The sequence below is a fragment of the Rutidosis leptorrhynchoides genome, chromosome 7, assembly GCF_046630445.1.
Source record: "Rutidosis leptorrhynchoides isolate AG116_Rl617_1_P2 chromosome 7, CSIRO_AGI_Rlap_v1, whole genome shotgun sequence".
NCBI lineage: Eukaryota > Viridiplantae > Streptophyta > Magnoliopsida > Asterales > Asteraceae > Rutidosis > Rutidosis leptorrhynchoides.
The window spans coordinates 345,620,622-345,640,502 of record NC_092339.1 but is presented as its reverse complement, the minus strand read 5'-3'; the positions used below and the strand labels follow the sequence as shown (position 1 = coordinate 345,640,502).

The following is a 19,881-nucleotide window of genomic DNA, read 5'->3' as shown; positions in this document are numbered from 1 at the left end:
CCATATACCCGCGCGGCGCGCCAAAGTGGTCTGTCCAACTTTGTCAATTTTCGAATAATGTTTGCTATGCTACGCACCTCTGATTCACACGTAACTTGTTCTAACATGCTCATACATGATTAAAAACCTCAGAAAAATAGTTCAGGACCCGACCCGAACGTGTTGACTTTTTCGTTGACTTTGACCGACCAAAGTTTGACTTTTTGTCAAACTTAACCAAATGATTATGCAACCTTCCTAACTTGTTTATATACTTGTATCTTGCATGAAACTTGACAATTTGATTTCACATGCTACATAATCGAGTCGTAACGAGCCGTAGGACTAATTGAACATCTTTGACCTATCGTGTTTACCGTTATTGATACGACCTATTTGTTTAGGTCAAGACTAGCACTATCCTTCGCACACGTTACTTTGTGAAGTACTTTTCATACGTGCACTCAAGGTGAGATCATAGTCCTACTTTTACTCTTTTGCACTTACATTTGGGATGAGAAAACATAAACGTTTCTTTTTACTAAGTGAACACAAGTACAGGAAAACAAACATTCTACATACGAGTTTGAACAAAAATCCTCAATTCGATTATCATTAGTTACATTTGCCGGGTGTAAGCGAGAACTTATGTTATATGGCCATATGGGTTTGACAAACCCTCATTCAAACGGTTCGCTACCGTTTACGAATGAAATATATTTTCGAGAAACAGTGTATGTTCTAACACTATTGTGATGGGGTTCTATGGAAGGAATGTTAAGCATTGATAATTGGGTGCTCGTGAAACAAACTTTTGGAATGTATTACTATTATCTCATTGTTGCAAATCTTGTGGTTCACTTGTACTTACCTACTCAAACCTATGATTTCACCAACGTTTTCGTTGACAGATTTCTATGTTTTTCTCAGGTCCTTGAACATTTGTGTGATACATGCTTCCGCTCATTACTTTTGATACTTGCTTGGATGTCGAGTATACATGCATAGTTGGAGCGCCTTTTGGCTACTTTAAATTGTGTCGCATAGGTTTTCGTACGTTAAACATTGTAATGTAACTAGTCTTTTGAACTACATTTGTAAACTTGAAACATCCTTTTACTTATGAAATAAATGCGACATATTTTGGTCAAACGTCATGATAAAGACTTATGACCACGTAACGGGACCTAAGTAGTCGGCGCCGTCAAACATGATTTGGTCGTGTCGCTACATTAGAGATGGACGAAAGAATCGTAAATCAATAAACACATAAATACGAGATAAGATGTACATGACCAACCGATGGACGATCTTGTGGAGTACTTACGACACCTTTCATAACATTTTCACACTATGAATGAAATATGATTTTATATTTTTATGAATTTTAATTTAGGTCATTTTCTAATTTTATGTAATTTGATATTCTTTGGAATTTTAATTTATAGCATTTTATATTATAGCTTAATTTATCTATTTAATGTTACGTATTTTAATTAGTTATTATTTTATACATACATATCAATAAAAGCAAGACCTATTTATATTTGACATTAAAATTTAACAATTATTACTATTTACCTTCAAAATTTTACATTGTCACGTCAAAATTTAAAAAATCAAGTTTCTTCTCAAAAACTACAAATTTGACTCCATGTTATATTCTTATTAACATATGGTCTTGTTGAAGGCATTTGTTTATAGTTTGTCAAATTTTCATGTAATTTATGGTGCATTTGTTTGCATCTTAATTGAATGATTCAACGTTGAATATTAAATTATATAATATTCAATGCGTTTATAGCTGACATCTAAATGACGGATGATGCTTAATGGTTCAACAATTAGTGCATAATTATTCAGAGCTGAAATTCTCTCTTAACCATCAAACACCTAAATTTTATGTAATATTATCTTTAAATTCTATCAAGAATACTTATTAAACAAATATATTGTAGTTTTATTCATATCAAATGACTTTCTCTTCTTGTGAGTGGGATAACATCCTCTACACGTGGGTGGAGAAACGACTTCTCTTCTATTATAAGGTAGAGGAAGGATTGTCTACATCTCACCTCCCCCATAACTCGCATGCGCGAGAATGAGTATTGTTGTTGTTGTTGTTGTTGTTGTTGTTGTTGTTATTGTTGTCGTCGTTTTATTCATGTCAATGGCTAATAAGGTAATTTACATCACATTATTATTTCAAAGTGATTATCAAATGAGCTATTGTCATTCAGAACATTTAAATCATTCAAATTATGAACCATTCAACGCTTAGTCATTCAGTTTTATCAAACACAATCTTAACATGTTCCTTTCATTTACGATGTACATAATTCTCACACGGCTACACTTCCAAATGAGGGCATACGTTTAAGACTATGGGAGATCACACAAGTTAATAAATAAGATCAAAACCTAAGAGAGAAAAATAATTGTTTTGGTTTTGTCACATTTTAAATCAGGTTAAGACGTCAACGTATCATAGTAGCTATTGTTTTTTGAAAACTGGGTTTGAAATCACCGACAGGGATAGCAAATCACTCACTCGATCATTTTTCAAGCACACACGCATTTTCGGGCTAAAACTCGAACCGCAGGGATCTGATCTGTCAATCCATACGGGCTGTGGATCAAGCCGAATTCCTGCATAGGAGTCAGCAAATCATCCCTTGGAAACTTTTTACAGAGTCAAGGTTCGAGCCGAATTTCTTCACTATTTTGGTCATATCTCATTTATATTGACCCGATTTTAATTGATTCAAAAGCCCAAAGTCCGTAATTCAAATAACTACAAATTCCAAAAGCCACTAATTATTTTGGAGGGGTGGGCCCCCTCATGCCCTCATTAAGCGCCGCCCTTGATCATAAAAAAAATAATGTTAGGTGGTATAATAATCAAATCTAATAATCTGTACTATTTATAAAACATAGTTTTTTAACATTCAAATATAATATACTCACCTCTCTAGTAAAAAATTAAAGAAAGCTTCAAAAAGAATAACATTAACTTAAAAAGCCATGAAATCTAATAAAAATACAAAATTTACTTCTATATCTAACATAACAATATGAAAAATTACATATAGAATCAAATAATCATGTCTTCTTCAAGTATTGGTCTACTCTATTCTACTGATAAATGATAATGACTACAAATAGGATTTTTTTTTCTTTAAATAAAAAAAAAAAGAAAAGTCTCAAATTATAACTAGTAAGGATTGAACTTAGATCTCCTTCAGAGATTCTTGAACACTCAACCACTAGGTGATCCCTTGAGATTAAGAGGAAAGTTTTTGATTCTAATATTTGAGCATCAAGCAAACATTTAGCCTTTAATTACATACTAAATAAGTTTTTATAATCAAATTCTGTATTATATACTCCGTATAGAATAGCAAACACACAGTTATAAATAAAATAGTAACAACGAACAAAAATCGTACATCATACACAATAATTGAAATAAAAATAAATAAATAATCCATCAGTCCCAAAATAAATATCTTGTTTGATTTTTCAATGTCTTTCTTTTAATATTTTTACTTTAAATATTTTTATTTTTGTTATATAATATTTGATAAAATTTATATGAATAGATTCAATTTTAAAATATGTTCTCATTGATATAATTTTTATTGAATATATAGTACAAATGAAAATATTTAAAGTCAAAGTTTTATATAAAGATTATGAAAAATCAAACAAGACACTTATTTAAAACGGAGAAAAGTACATTGTCATCGGCCTAGGACAACATGATAGTATAGTAGTATACATATTTGTACAAATACTATTAAGACACAACAAAATAACAAATTTACCAATTTTCATTTTCACACATGTAATATATATATATATATATATATATATATATATATATATATATATATATATATATATATATATATATATATATATATATATATATATATATTGGTAGGATCAAAGGGAAAGTAACCAATCGGAGGAAAACGGGGGAAACAATTTTTTTTCGTTTTTTTAAAAAACTTTGTTCACGAACATTATAGATTGGATAAAAATATTAACATTTAATAAAGACACTTTGTGATAAATATTTTTATTTTGGAGGGAAAACGCTCGAAGAAGTAACATATAATAATTATCGTGTTTTTCGAGCGTATGTTGAAGTTTTGGATATTAGGATTTAGATATTAGAGTTTATAGGGTTTAGATATTAGGGTTTAGAAATTTAGGGTTTAGAGTTTAGATTTAGGGTTTAGATTTAGGATTTAGATTGAGTTTTTAACACAAACGGTTTAGAGTTTAGAGTTTAGGGTTTAGGGTTTTGGGTCTAAACCCAAAACACCAAACCCTAAACCCTAACCTCTAAATCGGGCTAAATTTTACTTCATAAAACATGAAAAAAATGTTAACATTCTTCACGATCAATATTATTTTGAATGTTATTTTTGTCGATCGTTTTTCCGCCTAAATAATAACATTCATTACGAAGTATCTTTTTAAATGTTCATATTTTAGTGTAATGTTAATGCCTGAAAAAAATTCAAAAAAAAAAAAAATTTGCTTCCCCCCAATTGGTTACTTCCCCATTGATATATAGTGATAGGATCAAGAGGGAAGTAACCTATCGGGGGGAAGCGGGGGGAAACAAAATTTTTTTTTTCATTTTTTGAATAAACTTTTTCACGAACATTATAGATTGGATGAAAATATGAACATTTAATAAAGACACTTTGTGATAAATGTTTTTATTTTGGCGAAAAAACGCTGGGAGCATTAATATATACTCCCTCCGTCCCTAAATTATTGTCCAGTATTCCATTTTGGGATGTCCCAAATTAATTGTCTACTTCCATAAATAGAAAGGAAAGGAGATATTTCATTGGTGGATCTGGAGAGAGAAGATATTTCATTGGTGGAGAAATAAAGTTAGTGGGATTTCCTAAAACTGTGTGTTTTTTGTCTGGAGACAATTAATCTGGGACGGAGGGAGTAACAATTATCGTGTTTTTCGAGCGTATGTTGAGGTTTTAGATATTAGGGTTTAGATATTAGGGTTTATAGGGTTTAGATATTAGGGTTTAGAAATTTAGGATTTAGGGTTTAGATTTAGGATATAGATTGAGTTTTTAACACGAACAGCTTAGAGTTTAGAGTTTAGGGTTTGGTGTTTTGAGTTTATGGAATAAACCCAAAACACCAAACCCTAAACCCTAAACTCTAAATCGGGCTAAATTTTATTTCACAAAACATGAAGAAGAAAAATGTTCACATTCTTCACGAGCAATATTATCTTGATTGTTATTTTTGTCGATCGTTTTTTCGCCAAAATAATAACATTCATCACGAAGTGTGTTTTTAAATGTTCATATTTTCGTGTGATCTTGATGCCTGAAAAAAAAATTCAAAAAAACGAAATTTTTTTTTTGCTTCCCCCCGCTTCCCCCCGATTGGTTACTTCCTCATTGATCCTGCTCATATTTTTTTGGTAAACGAGGAAACCCTCCTATGAACGAGCACATTGGCTCCCCCATAGAAGGTAAAACCTCGGGTAATCAAGCCCCCGAGCGCGATACCTGGTACCGGGTGAATTGCCCATTATGCGCACCCATCTAGTCACACTCCCTTTTTGAACAATTTGGCATAACCATGAATTGAACCCGGGTGGTGTACTTCATTGGGCAACTCGGTGACCACTCAGGCAAGCCTGCCTGGTTAGCCCACACACACACACACACACACACACACACACACACACACACACACACACACACACACACACACACACACACATATATATATATATATATATATATATATATATATATATATATATATATATATATATATATATATATATATATATATATATACAGTGGTAGGATCAAGCGGGAAGTAACCAATCGGGGGGAAGAGGGGGGAAGCAAATTTTCTTTTTTTTGTTTTTTAAAAAAACTTTTTTCACGAACATTATAGTTTGGATGAAAATATGAACATTTAATAAAGACACTTTGTGATAAATGTTTTTATTTTGGCCGAAAAACGCTCGAAGAATTAATATATAACAATTATCGTATTTTTCGAGCGTATTTTTAGGTTTTAGATATTAGGGTTTAGAAATTTAGGGTTTAGATTTAGGGTTTAGATTTAGTTTTTAACAAGAACGGTTTAAAGTTTAGGGTTTAGGGTTTTGGGTTAGGGACTAAACCTAAAACACTAAACCCTAAACTCTAAACCGGGCTAAATTTTGACAAAAAGTACTTCACAAAACATGAAAAAAAAGTTAACATTCTTTACGATCAATATTATCTTGAATGTTATTTTTGTCGATCGTTTTTCCGCATAAATAATAACATTCATCACGAAGTGTCTTTTTTAAATGTTCATATTTTCGTTTGATTTTGATGTCTAAAAAAATGCCAAAAAACGAAGAAAAAAAAATTTTGCTTCCCCCCGATTGGTTATTTCCCCATTGATCCTGCCCCCCCCCCCCACACACACACACACACACACACACACACACACACACACACACATATATATATATATATATATATATATATATACATATATATATATAGGAAGAAGATCAATTGAGAACTTTTTTAGTGTGAGAACTTTAGGAACTCAAAAATACACTGAAATTTGAATAAAAAAATGGCACGGACGAACAAAAAAGCACACAGACGAACAAAAAACATGGTAGTCGAGCAAAAAACACAACACGGATGAACAATTTTTTTCTTTTTGTTCGAATACGAAAATGTAGAACACATTTTTGTTCGACTATCAATATTTTTGTTCGACTATCAATGTGTTCTACATTTTTTTGTTCGACTATCAAAAATGTAGAACACAATTTGTTCGACTATCACAATTTTTGTTCGATTACCAGGTTTTTTGTTCGGTCGCCATTTTTTTTGTTCGTCCTTCCCCTTTTTTGCTCGAATTCCCCTTTTTTGCTCGCCCGCCACTTTTTTTACTCGAATTTCCCTTTTTTGTTCGAATTGCAGTGTATTTTTGAGTTCTCACGGTTCTCACACAAAAAAGTTCTCCCCTCTAATATATATATATATATATATATATGTATATATATATGTATATATATATATATATATATATATATATATATATATATGTATATATATATGTATATATATATATATATATATATATATATATATATATATATATATATATATATATATATATATATATATATATATATTGTCATTAATAAAAATCATATTTTAAACTGGTAATCTCCTAATTATATTATATGTAGATGTAGATTAATAAGATATATATGAGCAAGACTATTAATACAATGAGTTGATATGTTAATTACTTGGATAGATACACTACTATATTGTAGTATTAATTAATCGTAAATTATCCATTTTTTGCTTTTATTTATTTATTTTTTCTAATAATATAATAACATTGAGCGTATCTGAAATAAAAATAAGTTTGAGAAAAGTATTACTCCATAATTATTAACTTAACTTTTGGTGAATTTATTAATTGTTAATGTTAATTAATATTATTTTAACAGTAAAAATATAAATAAGTCTGAAAAAAGTACAAGAATATAGGTCGAAATAGCCATAAAACGCAATGTGTCATAATTCAGCGACTACTGTTGTTTTGATGACTAGTACTGTAGAAAAGTCAAACAATTGTTTATCCAACTTCCCACACAAATAAATAAATATAGGAAGTATGGGGTACCAATTTACCAATTCATATTAAAAAAACTAGTATTTCCCGCACAAAATGTTAAAAACTGAAATACAATTAAATCCTAGTGTTACTTTTACTAATACATGTACATAAAACTTGTCATAGGGCGATGTGTGTGAGATATTCCATAGTAAAAATAAATACATAAATATAAAATAAAATTATAAATTAATAAGAAATTCAAAAGATGGTAAAAAGAATCATTTCTCAAACGTATTTATCTTTGTTTCCTTTCTCATCTTTTTCCCTTTTTTTTTCCTTTTTTTTCTTCATCTTTTTAATTCTCCTTTTCCTAGTCCCACGTCCACATAAAAAGAAAGCATCTCTCTATGTAGTCTCTTCAAGTGTCATTTTCTTCCATATACTTCACACAAAAGATACAACCATTCACTAATTAATACCTTGTCTTCTCTATTTCTCTCTCTTTACAACTCCACAACTACTCCCATTTCACCATTGATTACACAAATCTCATCTCTACAAACAACTCATCATCATATCAATCTTGAGACCAAAAAACTAAATACCTCAATCATCATATCATCATTACCATCATCATCATTTTGAATCTTTCATAACTTGGATCACACATTTGAAAAGAAAATAATTCCCTTAATTATTGTTTCACTCAAAACAAGAACAACTTAACCACCATACCCATTATCTCAAGGTCTAAAAAAGCTTCAAGATTGTTACAAGAACAAACTAGGTCTTTTTGTCAAGCTGGTTCAATTCAAGTCTTGACCATTTTGTTATTCAAAAGAAGAAAAAGTTGTGAACTTGGTTACTAAAATGGAGCTTTTTCCTGCACAACCAGACTTATCTCTTCAAATAAGTCCACCCAACACCAAACCCACTTCAAAAACTTGGAGAACATCATCAACACCACATGATGAAGCTCATAACCATGACTTAAATTTAGGTAATTTGTGGAAAACAGCCTTTAATTCTAGTCACCAACAACATCACCCACAAAAACTTTATCACCACCACCACCACCAACAACAACAACAACAACAACAACAACAACAACAACAACAACAACAACAACATGGCTCAACAAGAAGACCAGACCCATCGTTTGGTCCAGCCTTATCTAACCCTAATTCAACTAATTCAGACCTCACCCATTTCCATAATCTACACTCTCATACAACCAACAACACTATTACATCAAATAATAGTAACTACCCTTATAATTATAATAACCAATATCAACAAAACCATCATCAGGGATTTAGCTCAGATTTAGGTTTCCTTAAACCTATAAGGGGAATACCTGTTTATTACCAGAATACCCCTCCTAATTTCCCAGTTTTAGCTCATCCTCATCAAAAGAACCAAACTTTATTAGATTCTTACAATAATTTAACAAGTAACACCTCTTTAATTCATGGTAATAATAATAATAATAATAATAATAATAATAATAATAATAATAATAATAATAATAATAATAATAATAATAATAATAATATTAACAATATTGTTCGATCAAGATTTTTGTCATCAAGGTTTCCTTCTAAACGAAGTATGAGAGCTCCTAGGATGAGGTGGACTACAACACTTCATGCTCGCTTTGTTCATGCTGTTGAGCTTTTGGGTGGTCATGAAAGTATGTTATATTTTCCCTTCATTTTATAATTATTCTTTTAATTTAATTGTAAACAAAATAGTACTCTAGTTTGTTTTCTTGAATTTTCATGTATTGATTAAATCTTTTATTTTGGTGATGATTTTAGGAGCAACACCCAAGTCAGTTCTTGAGCTAATGGATGTTAAAGATCTAACTTTATCTCATGTTAAATCTCACTTACAGGTTAATTTCAAATCTTTTGTAAATTAATTGAATATATGCATTTAAAGATGCATTGTCTGTCTAATGTAAAAATATTAATTTAGTACACACTCAAGAGCACCTTCATACAAAAATCTGGAATATATATCCAAGATTCAGATTTTATGATTTTCTTTTTGACTTTAGCACTAGCTATAAGAAGCACTTTGCATTATTAGAGGAAGAAAAAAACATATGTTTGATAATCAACAATTATTACATAATGATTTTTAAATTATTACAATTTCCAATGCTTTGTTAACCTTGTTTCTTTCTTGCTACTATTGCTAAATCTGATGCTTCTGCATATATAAACATAGCTTATCAGTATGATCAGCTTTTTACTTCTTCCGTATTTTTACACTTTTTTATATTATGAATAATAAAAATAAATAATAAAATATAGTAGTATACTACTAGTATAGTAAGACAAAGCTCAAAGAATTGAAAACACAGTGATATATAGGGTCCATGCAGAGAGACTAGTCTAGAGAGTAAATAGAGGGTTGAATTGAATAATTTTATACTTTTTTTCAGTATGAAACTTGAGATATGAGAGAGTACAAAAACACCATCATTTGTCAATGATATGTTTGTATATGTCTCTAGCATCACATGTGGGTTCTGTCTTAACCATGCATTATATCAACCATGGTTAATTAGTTAAGTCAGGGCTTCTTACACTTGTACAGACATATACATACATATACATACATATACATACACATATATGCACCTCTCTGTTCTCTCTCTATACATATATGTGCGTATATAAATTGTCAATGCACGGTCACATGTGCTAACACTATGTACTCTTGATCATTTACTCATGTTTGTACTGTTGATATATTGCATATATACCATGACTCATAAACATTTATATATGTATATAGTTGGTGAAACAAGTAAAAAAGGATTTATTTTCCATACTATTATTAATATTAATTATGAATTTTGTACTGTTGATATTGCATATATACCATGACTCATAGACATTTGTATGTATATAGTTGGTCAAACAAGTAAAAAAGGATTTATTTTCATTGCTGTTATTAATATTAATTATGAATATGAATTATGAATATTAATTAGGCTTCTGTGAAAATTACTCGTGTAGTAATATGATGAACATACTAACATATTTCAAATTAAGGTTAATTGTTTTAGATTAATGCACATAGATATATATAAATAATACTTCCTTGAGTTAAAATAAGAAAAGCATATTTGAGGGTGTAAGGTGGAGAGAATATATAATCAAGACTCACCTTTATGTTTTAAATTAAATCCAAGATTAATGTATGTAATGGACATTGTTTAAGAATATAACTATATATTTACTTTTGTTATCCAGATGTACCGAACGGTGAAGACAACTGATCGAGCACCGGCTTCATCAGGTAATTTCGCAATACTGCTCATAATATGTCATCATAATGCAGCTAAATTTAATATATATCATCTTTATAGTGATTTTTTTTTTTACAAACATTAATTAGGGCAATCTGATATATACGAAAATGGTTCATCGGGGGATAATTCTGATGACATCTTGTTCGACATTCGTAACCCAAGAACGAGAGAGTTATCCGAAAATGGAGGAAGGTTAAGTGTTCAAAAGGAGAAAGATTATCAGTATGGTCTTTGGAGCAATTCTTCAAGGTAATTATTAATTATCCTTTTCTACTTATGTTTTGCGTATATTATACTAGTACAGGATATGTATCGTATTAATTAAATAATTAAATTAAATTAAATTAAATTAATGGAACAAAGTAATTAAACCTCACAGTTTATATCAGACCCCCTTCCTCTCCTTCTCCCTGGCAAATCGTTTAATGGACATAACTATAACTATATACAGTATAATTGACTGCAATTTTCCTTTTGTAACTTTTTGCTTTTTCTGAAACACATTCAAATTATACTATGTAACTTCAAACTACCTTGTGGAATTTTCTAAATAAAATTTATAATAAATACATTAGTATAGTACTTTGAACTGTATTTCACTTTCTTTAATTAAAAGTTGAAGCTTCATCATTAGAGTATTCTGCTTCTATGGACTGTACATCACCATTGAAACGGACCTATTGCAGTTAGTCTTATTTGTTTAAAGATCATCCACAATTAATAATCAAATTTCAACAATATTTTATAAAGAAATCTATACTTTTGGTCCCCGTGGGTTATGTCAAATTATACTGGGCGTCATTTTCTTTTTGAAATTACATCGACAGTTCCTAACACTATCGATGTAATTTAAGAATGAAAAGAATGATTGGTATAATTTGATACAAAGAAGATCAATGATATAATTTACACTATTTTATATGTTCATTCATCATCATTTGCTCCTAGTCCCATTACATGATTAGGTAATGCATGCATTTATCTCAATTTATTTGCCACTAACTAATACCAGAAAACTACGGAGTAATATTCCTCACATTACTATTGAATTAGCTTCTTAATATGGTACACTTTACCTCCTGTCGTCCCTGTAGTTTAACAAAAACGATAAAAGGTTCGAACATGTTATGTTTACATTGTGCCGTCCAACTTCCATAGAAAATATACATAAATGGACTAGCTAGATAATTGTCACCATTACAAGTGGTTTGGATATTGAGGTGTTCTCAACTCGATTTCAAAACGTATAATCTGAAATTGAATCCAATGAACATTAAAAAAAGTCAAATTGTATTTAAATTCGGACTTCAATTTGATTTACAAATCAAAAATCACCTCAGTCCGATTTTGATTTTACTATCTAAATTCAGTTACACTGAAAACCAAATTTTTACTAATAATTTATTAAGTTATATAAATAGGGGGCTAATCAACAGAGAAATGGATTTTGGGAGAGAAGATAGAAGTACTTTCTATTTATATTTTTTTAAAAGTTAGTTATGACTTTTAAGATCAGTTAAAAATATGAATATTTTTAAAAGACATTTTATGATAAATGTTATTATTTTGATCAGAAAACGTTATGATGTCATCAGGAATAACATTCATCGTGATGAATGTTATTCTTCTGGCGTTTTCTGGTCAAAAGTAACATTCATCACAAAGTAAATGTTCATTTTTCAGCTAATCATAATGTTTTTGAAATTTTTTTTAGAAAAAAAGAATAAAAAATAAATTTACTTTCTCTCTTTCCTCCTAAAATCAACTTCCCTTTTGATTAAAACAATATATATATATATATATATATATATATATATATATATATATATATATATATATATATATATATATATATATATATATATATATATATATATAACGGATTTTAAAAGTAAAAAATTGAATTCAAAGTCAGTTATTTATAGTTATTTTGGTTAAAATTAGATTTTTGTTATGTGGTTTTAGGGAAAGTGAAGTTAATTCTAATTTTATTTGGCCTTAAAAAAAATTAAAATTGATTTGATTTCAGTTATGAATATAAATCTGATTTGGTTTCACGTTTTTCTTTCAAAACTTAACAAAATTCAAGCGAATATATGGAAGAAATCTAAAATCAAACCGATGATCAACACTCCTATATTATATTTATATTTATATTTAAATATGAAAATAAAACCAAAAATATGGTCTTCAATATAATTAGTAGATAGTCGTTAATTTCTCTAAAAGTTTGAACATATCTCCTGCCTTTGATTTGTGGGCTTCATGTCCTCGTAAGTGGGACCTTCTAGGTATGATACATGTAAAACTTAGGTATAAACAAGACAATGGAAGATGGCTTTTTTTTTCTTCAAAAATTAGTGGATGCAAAATCTGCTCTCTTTGTACCTTCTGTCTGTTTTTTTTCTTCATGTGTGTGATACTTGAGTAGTATACTATTCTCTTTATATTATCTTGGTGTTGCATGGTTAAAGGGATTTCACATTAGTTTCATTTTAGATTTATAGTATATTTTTGTATTATATATAAATGTGAGAAACTAGGTATAAACAAGACAATGGAAGATGGCTTTTTTTTAATTACGAGCCTTGATTTCTGAAATTTTTGTTCATATGCTGATCTTTGTAGCAGAGAAGCTTGGTTGCATGGAGAACATAGAGATTCTGTAGGAAACAAACCATCTCCTGAGGTAGACATGAATATTTAATTATTTGTTTTTTAAATTATTATGTAGTTTTATTATTAGGTAGATCTCCTTTCACTACTTTTGATACATTCATTGTGTGATATTAGTATTACTATCTTTATGCTTTGCATGAGAATACATAAAAATAATATTCCAAATTTCATGAGAATGTTATGCAAAGTGGGAAGAAAGAAGGCAAGAAAGACCAAGACTTTTGGAAAGGTCAATTATTATGCCTTTCTTTAATCTTTAGTCTAAAGCTAACATATCTCAAACCAATTAAAAGAAACCTCACTAAAGAGTTACACACCATTTACATGATACAAAGATGGTTCATAAATTATAATATAGCAATTGCAAGTATACACTCAAAATTTTGTTATATATACATATATACATATCATGCATTGTGAGATAATATATTATTTCTTGATACAATTTCCATGAATGATTTTTCAGAAAGAAATGAATTCTGAAGGTTTGAATTATGAGAGATTGTCAGAAGTGAGCTCATTAACTCCTAAGAAGCCTAATTTGGAGTTCACATTGGGAAGACCATTATGAAATTTGTTATTGATCATCATCATATATATGGAGTGTACATGTGATCATCATATTGATATATTGTGTCTAATGGGTGCTAGTGAAAAAAAAAATCAAGTTCTTTGGAGAAATAAGAAAGTAAAGAAAAGATGATGCTAAAGAAAGACAAGGAGACAAGAAAGGCAGAAAAATATCAAATTTGTGTGAGAGATATATCCAAATTCATATCATGCACCCTTTTCTTAGGAAAATATATTAATATTATTATAATATTCATGATGATGATGAATGATGGTGATGATGATGATGGTATGATGTTTCTGGTATATGAAAATATGAATGAAATCCAGTTAAGTTTTGTATCATATGTTCTGAAAAGAGAGATTTAAAAAAAGAGAGCTTTAACTTTGTTAAAAGGGTAATGTGGTGATCATTGGTAATTGTGATGAAGGGCTTTACATTTTAGCAGAAAAAAAGGGGTACATTTTTGCCAAACGTGTAAGATAGCTCTCTATTTATTCTTATGCTTTACACTTACTGAAAAAAGGAAAATAAAAGAAAAAGATAACGTCAACATGAAAAGAGAACTGAAAATGTAACAACTGTTGGTAGATGCATTAAAGTAAATACGAGTAGAAAACAGAGGAAAAAAGAGTAGAAATGGTGCTTCTTTGAGCCTATGCTTCAATTTATTTTCATTATTATTTTTCTTAAAAAAAAAAGAAAATTTTATAACCAAGTAACTTTTATCATAGATGAAAGATCCTACCAAACTCAGATTGTTAGGGATTATAGCCAAAATGCCCATTCCCAAATAAATTCTTGCGCTGGAGCCCAAAAAAAAATAAAAATTGCCAGGTTGCCCTCGCAAGACACAAAAAGACTTGCATCTTGCCCTCGCAAGGCGCAAGCTTGCGTCCTTGCGCCTTGCGAGCTTGCGACCTTATCTGATCAGAAATACGATTTTGTGGATAAGATTTCGTCAGATATCCTAGATTTTTACGGATAACATTTTGTCCCTATATTTAGATTGACCATGAGACTTTGAAATCACAGTCTCATAACAATTTCAAAAGTTTTCAATGCAGAGCTTATACACGTTAAGGTACTATTTTAACTATTTTTTCACTATTTTTTGTCATTATGAATTGTGTTAATGATGATAAATTTGTTGTTAATATATGTTGTGGGGGTTATTTTGAGTACATTAACAACATACCCATATATATGCCACGAGATTGTTTTAGAATTCGGTTAAGACTCCCAATTGCGCCCGTAAAACCAATGAATCAGAGAATATTGTTAAAAAATGTTCTTAAAAAGATTGAATTCCCACCCAATGCAGCTGTTTCAATGAGATACGTTTTTAATAATCATGTTTTTGATATTACTGATGATGATGAAGAATTTCAAGAGTTTTTACAATATGCAATTGTAAATGCTCCTATTGATATTTATATTGTCGATAGAGTAATAATGCATCAGCCACAACGAAATCCAGAAACAAAATACTCGACAAACCAACCACTACTACAACAAAACCAAGTAACCACCAAAACACCAAAAAAACCAAAACCACCAAAACACCAACCACAACAATTGTTACTACAACATGATACCGAAGAAAACCTCGCAAGTAACAATTTCGAAGTGGAAGTACCTGAATTGCCACTTCCAAACATAGAAGAGTTTGATTTGCATAACTATGGTCTTGAAAACGTATGTAAAATTAAAGAATTAAACCACCCGTTTGAGGTACCTCTGTTCGAAGATAGTGATTCAGATGGAGGAAAAGACGGAGACGCAGAATTCCAATATGAAGAAGAAAAGCAAGATCCGTTCTGGAATATGCCAACTCTTTTGAGTCAGCATGAGGAATGCGCGAACATACGACTGAAATACCAACCACGTATAGGGTGTCAGATTTAATAAAAGTTCGTCAAACTTTCCTAAACAAAGAAGAGTTTATAAACACCCTTTTTACAAAATGTCTTGAAGAAAACTTCCAAATAAAGCCTGTAAAGTCAGACAAATCTCGGTACACCGCTAAATGTGTGTTGCCAAACTGTGAGTGGAAATGTAGTGCTTACAGAATACGATTCACTGAAAACTTTATGGTAAAGAAACTGCATGACGTACACACATGCTCACGCACACTAATTATGGAAAACAATAAACATGCAACCAAAAAGGTGTTGGGTAGTATGCTTGTGGATTCATTCAAATCTGCAAACCGGAAATATAAAGCAAACGATATACGTGCGGATATAGGCAACCGATTCGGTGTCAGCATATCTTACAATCAAGCATGGAGGGCCAAATGTCATACATTACAGATGCTTCGTAGGAGTAGTGAAGAGTCGTACCAAATGTGTGACGATCGCTCCAAATCCATATGGACGAACACGTCATTCATTGATTTCATTGCGAGGTATTTGACCTCTATGTGATACGTTTTGTAACATTGCATTCGTTTGAAAAGGTATTTCATAAATGAATATATAAATTCCAGGTTTTTTTACATCTGATGAATCCTACGTATAGACAATCACCATTTAAATGGTTTACAATAATACATCTGTTGACAATACAGTCAAAATAAGATACATGGTAATGGTTTGATGAATGCAAGTTTCTTGTATATAGCATGTATGACTCCAAGCACATAACTTGTATCACGTATGAGCAAACAGCGGAAGACTTCTAGAAACCTGAGAATAAACATGCTTCAAGTGTCAACACAAAGGTTGGTGAGTTCATAGTTTTAATATTACACATAATCCGTATATCAATGTGGATTACAAAAGTTCAGTTGTTTTATTCAAAACATTTATCAATAGGTTTTACATAAAAGGTGAATCACAAGATTTCAGTTGTTTCATCTGAAACGTTTATCAATAGGTTTTACATAAAAGGTGAATCACAAGATTTCAGTTGTTTCATCCGAAACGTTTATCAATCAGTTCTACAAAATTGAGCACCCTGGTAACTAAACTTTAACGTTTATATAATTTGTACCCTTTGTATAATCATCTTAATAATACACGCAAACCAACGTGTACGCTTCTCAAATAGCATACGTCCGTTAAAAGGCTAGCGCTCTAGCTCGGACGGGGATGTCAAGCCCTATGGATCCATATACTACTACTCGCGCCCACCAGTTCTTATAACTGGCAGTTACTAGTTACCAAAGCTAAGGGATTTTCGGTTCAAACTCAGTGTAGAATTTAGTATGTACTTGTATCCATTGCGTTTAAAATAAAGTGCATGTATTCTCAGCCCAAAAATATAGATTGCAAAAGCAATTAAAAAGGGAGCAAATGAAACTCACGCATATAAATATTGTATATCGATTAATAAAGCATTTGCATGTATTCTCAGCCCAAAAATGTAGAGAGTAAAAGGGATCATATGAAACTCACAGTTAAATATTGATATACAATATTGTAGGAAAGCACGTAGACGCATTGGAGATAATAAGTACGAGGTTTGATTCACAAAAATACCCCCGAATATTACCCATAACCTCCTTGGCAATAACCCATATTTTCCTTAGCTCTAGCTTTCTCGGAAACTCGTTTTGAAAAATTACTTGGACAGCACTCCGTCGTAATATTTTATGTACATTATTATTTTTGTATCGCAAAAATAATAACACTAATAATAAAAATAATAAGATTAATAATAATCTTATTATTAATAATAATAATAATAATAATAATAAAATAAATAAATACGGAGTAAAAATAATATATATGTGTGTGTGATTTATCTGGCCAAAACTCGAGAATTTATAGCACTTGGCCTGAAATTTGGAGTCATGCGACTCGCATGGAAATGGCCTTCTGGCCATGCGACTCGCATGAGGACCAGGGACAGCTCACATTGTTTTGGCTCCTAGCTTGTCGACATAATATAAAATAAATATAAATATATAAATAATTAATATAATTATTTATATATTATATTTTATTCTTGTGCATAGTAGACTAGATATTTTTGGTCCGTTGCGTCGGGCGTTTCTTCTTGACTCGGGTCCCGGTTCCGGTTTCTCGAATGTCCTTTCGTACGCTGAGAAAACTTGCATTTTACATTTCGTGACTCGTACCTTTGTTAAAATATAGCCTTAAATTATTCCTAAACTATACCACTGTAGCAAAGTACTGTAGCAAGTCAATTTTTACTGTAGCAATTCACTGTAGCAAAGTCAATTTCACTGTAGCAAATAGTGATTTTCAAAAACACTGTAGCATTTTGGGTACTGTAGCAATTTGAAATGTTACTATCGTTTACTAAATAACTTGAAATTATATATATGTATATATCTTTTTAATATATATAAATCAGTTTTTAAATACACATTGGAAGTTATTTATAAATAAATTTTAATAATAAATATTTCAACTTATCATATATATTCAAATAGATATTTAAACCAATAAGTTTAATGTACGGTATCAAATAATTAATACATTGTTACCTTTTCAAGTTATAGTATATATGTATCTATTTACATATAATTGTTCGCGAATCGTCGAAAATAACCGAAAGGTATTTAAATATATAAAAGTAGTTCAAAAATTTTGAGATTCAGTTTTACAGACTTTGCTTATCGTGTCGAAAATGTTAATCATACAAAGATTAAGTTTAAATTTAGTCGAAATTTCTGGGTCATCACAGTACCTACCCGTTAAAGAAATTTCGTCCCGAAATTTGAGTGAGGTCGTCATGGCTAACAATAAAAATGTTTTCATGACGAATATGAGTTGATAAATAGAATTTTATTACCGTTGAGTAATATGGATAAAACAATCCAATTACTCGAAGCGTATAAGAGAAGTTATCGTAATCAAGTGAAATGGAGAATAGAGATGCGTCTTATCTCTTGATGTAGTAACGATTGATTTCCGGATTTTAAGGAATAGGAAATCTTCATAATTTTAATAAGATTTGATTTTTCGGAATTTGCGGAAATTAGGATTTTCTTTGATTAAATGCGTAACCTGCCTCTATTGCTGCGTCCGATATTTTGCTATAAATTGACCTCTTCCGTTTCATTTATTTTCAACACTCCTATAATCTTCTTTATTATTTCATACATCCCAACAGATTGTGAAAATGCTTAATCCTGTTCTGATTCTTGATATTTTCCTGGCTATCGTATCCTTCATTCTTCTTTTTCATCTACCACCAGAGGAAGTTATTTTCTTCTACTATTACCTTGGGGTTATAGTGTTTTTCATTCTCCCGTGTCTTTATATTGCTATACGCATTGATATACACGGTTTGAAATTTCGGGGTTGTTATCGGGCTTTATATTCTCCATTATATTTCGGAGCTTCAAGCTTTCGTTTTCTCTTCCCGACCTTAAGTCAAGCGAATAATGGTCCAGAATTCGTAGGTATGAATTTCAGAATAAACATAATTAATGTTCTACGAAAGAAACGGTAATGGCACAATCTGACTTGTCAAATTACCAGAATATCCGGAAAAGACCGAATCATCAAGAAATATATTTTCTTGATATATTTAGAGATTATATAGAATGAAAGAGTTATGTAACATGGTTTATGATGAGGGTGTGATCTGTGAACCTTTGTCACGTTCCATTAGAAACTCAACATGACTTACTGTAATATAATCACGTTGATCAAGTGTCATTATATTATACTAACTCATGCTTCAGTTCCCA

At 30.4% G+C, this 19,881-nt stretch overlaps 1 protein-coding gene across 3 annotated transcripts; it reads left to right on the top strand.

Moving 5' to 3' along the window:
- Positions 1-8,154: 8,154 nt before the first annotated feature.
- Positions 8,155-14,602, top strand: LOC139857701 (probable transcription factor KAN2). 3 transcript variants are annotated; one of them, XM_071846529.1, is made up of 7 exons: positions 8,160-9,139; positions 9,188-9,325; positions 9,453-9,529; positions 10,902-10,947; positions 11,047-11,209; positions 13,589-13,649; positions 14,106-14,601. In XM_071846529.1, exons 1-7 carry the CDS (start codon positions 8,503-8,505, stop codon positions 14,208-14,210), a joined length of 1,227 nt encoding a protein of 408 aa, XP_071702630.1. In that variant the 5' UTR covers positions 8,160-8,502; the 3' UTR covers positions 14,211-14,601. The 3 variants fall into 3 exon arrangements, with proteins under 3 accessions (XP_071702629.1, XP_071702628.1, XP_071702630.1); XM_071846528.1 differs by having other exon boundaries at positions 8,155-9,325; positions 13,592-13,649; positions 14,106-14,602; XM_071846527.1 differs by having other exon boundaries at positions 8,155-9,325; positions 14,106-14,602.
- The last annotated feature ends 5,279 nt before the right edge of the window (positions 14,603-19,881 follow it).

Coding starts and splice junctions, on each gene's coding strand:
- LOC139857701 (XM_071846527.1), top strand. CDS start 8,503: ATGGAGCTTTTTCCTGCACAACCAGACTTATCTCTTCAAATAAGTCCA. Junction 9,326..9,452: donor GCTTTTGGGTGGTCATGAAA/GTATGTTATATT, acceptor TGATGATTTTAG/GAGCAACACCCAAGTCAGTT. Junction 10,948..11,046: donor TCGAGCACCGGCTTCATCAG/GTAATTTCGCAA, acceptor AACATTAATTAG/GGCAATCTGATATATACGAA.